The sequence below is a fragment of the Triticum aestivum genome, chromosome 1B (genome assembly GCF_018294505.1).
Source record: "Triticum aestivum cultivar Chinese Spring chromosome 1B, IWGSC CS RefSeq v2.1, whole genome shotgun sequence".
In the NCBI taxonomy this organism is placed as follows: domain Eukaryota; kingdom Viridiplantae; phylum Streptophyta; class Magnoliopsida; order Poales; family Poaceae; genus Triticum; species Triticum aestivum.
Genome location: NC_057795.1, coordinates 679922550 through 679923877, shown reverse-complemented (window position 1 = coordinate 679923877; position 1328 = coordinate 679922550). Strand labels below are relative to the sequence as shown.

General features: G+C 48.3%; 1 protein-coding gene across 1 annotated transcript; it reads left to right on the top strand.

The window, feature by feature from the left end:
• The first annotated feature begins 7 nt into the window (after nucleotides 1-7).
• LOC123100481 (stomatin-like protein 2, mitochondrial) lies at nucleotides 8-938 on the top strand. Its single transcript, XM_044522414.1, has 4 exons — nucleotides 8-355; nucleotides 430-579; nucleotides 672-729; nucleotides 828-938. Exons 1-4 carry the CDS (start codon nucleotides 191-193, stop codon nucleotides 920-922), a joined length of 468 nt encoding a protein of 155 aa, XP_044378349.1. The 5' UTR covers nucleotides 8-190; the 3' UTR covers nucleotides 923-938.
• The last annotated feature ends 390 nt before the right edge of the window (nucleotides 939-1328 follow it).

Below are 1328 nucleotides of genomic sequence, written 5' to 3'. Positions count from 1 at the left end.
CGCGCGCCGCTCCTCCGCCTTCTGCCTCCTCCGCTCCAGCCGCCCGGACCCGCCGCAGCTGCAGGGCCTAGGGTCCAGCTGCCGCTGGTACAGGGGAGCCACCGCGGCGGTCGGCCCGCTGTCGACCCCTGTGAACCTGGGCGTGAGCATCGTGCCGGAGAGGAAGGTGTTCGTGGTGGAGCGCTTAGGCATGTACCACAAGTCTCTCTCCTCGGGGATTCACTTCCTCGTGCCCGGCATCGACCGCATCGCCTACGTCCACTCGCTCGAGGAGGAGGCCATCCAAATCCCGGACAACCCTGCCATCACAAAGGATGGCACCTTGATCCAGATCGGAGGAGTGCTCCATGTCAAGGTCATCTCTAACCCCTAAACCCTAGGAAGCTTGCTTAGCTTACAAACTGAATCGATTGAAATTGGCTTGTGCAGATTGCCGATCCCTTCCTTGCTTCCTACGCCATAGAGAACCCCATCTATGCAGTCACCCATCTCGCGGAGTTTGTTGCAGGCAGTGAAATTTGCAAGATTACCCTTGACAAGACTTTTAAGGAAAGAGACACGCTCAACCACAACATCATGGTACCTACTACTATCACACCTCTCTCTCTCGTAAATGTCATGGTCCTACAACTCATCTAACAAATTGTTTTGTCTTGTTTCTCTATCTGCAGAAGTCAATCAATTACGCATCATGCGAGTGGGGTGTCAAATGCCTCAAATACAACATACGTATGGTTTTTCCTTTTCATCGTGTGAATGGGGTGTCAAATGTCGTAATACGGCATCTCTATTCCATTACTAATAAACTACAAACTGTCCACTTTTAGGCATTACTCCAACAGAGGGAGCTAAGAAAGCCATGGAGATGCAGCTTGAAGCAGAATCTATGATGGAAAGGGTGAAGAAAGCAAAGGGTACGTGACATCTCTTTGGCTCTGTTTTATCATCTTGCTCTGAACATTGCCAAATTTCTTGCTGCTGCCCTGCTCAGCTTGTGAAAATACTACACTTCTTGTACTGCTACATGCATAATACTCCCTCCGTCCCAAAATTCTTGTCTTATATTTGTCTAATCTAAGACAAGAATTTTTGGACGGAGGGAGTATGAGGAAATCATGTTCTTCTGCCTTATGGTATACATACAGTATTCTAACATTAGTTAATGTCAATGTCTAACCATACATGTAGCATTATCTTTTTATTATGGTGACAGAACTATGACTTTCACTTGTAAACATGCTGTCGGGCACACCACCCGGACCATGAAACCTGATCGCCTCCTGTGGAAGTGGACTTCGAGCGGATTTTACTCTGTGAAATCCTGCTAT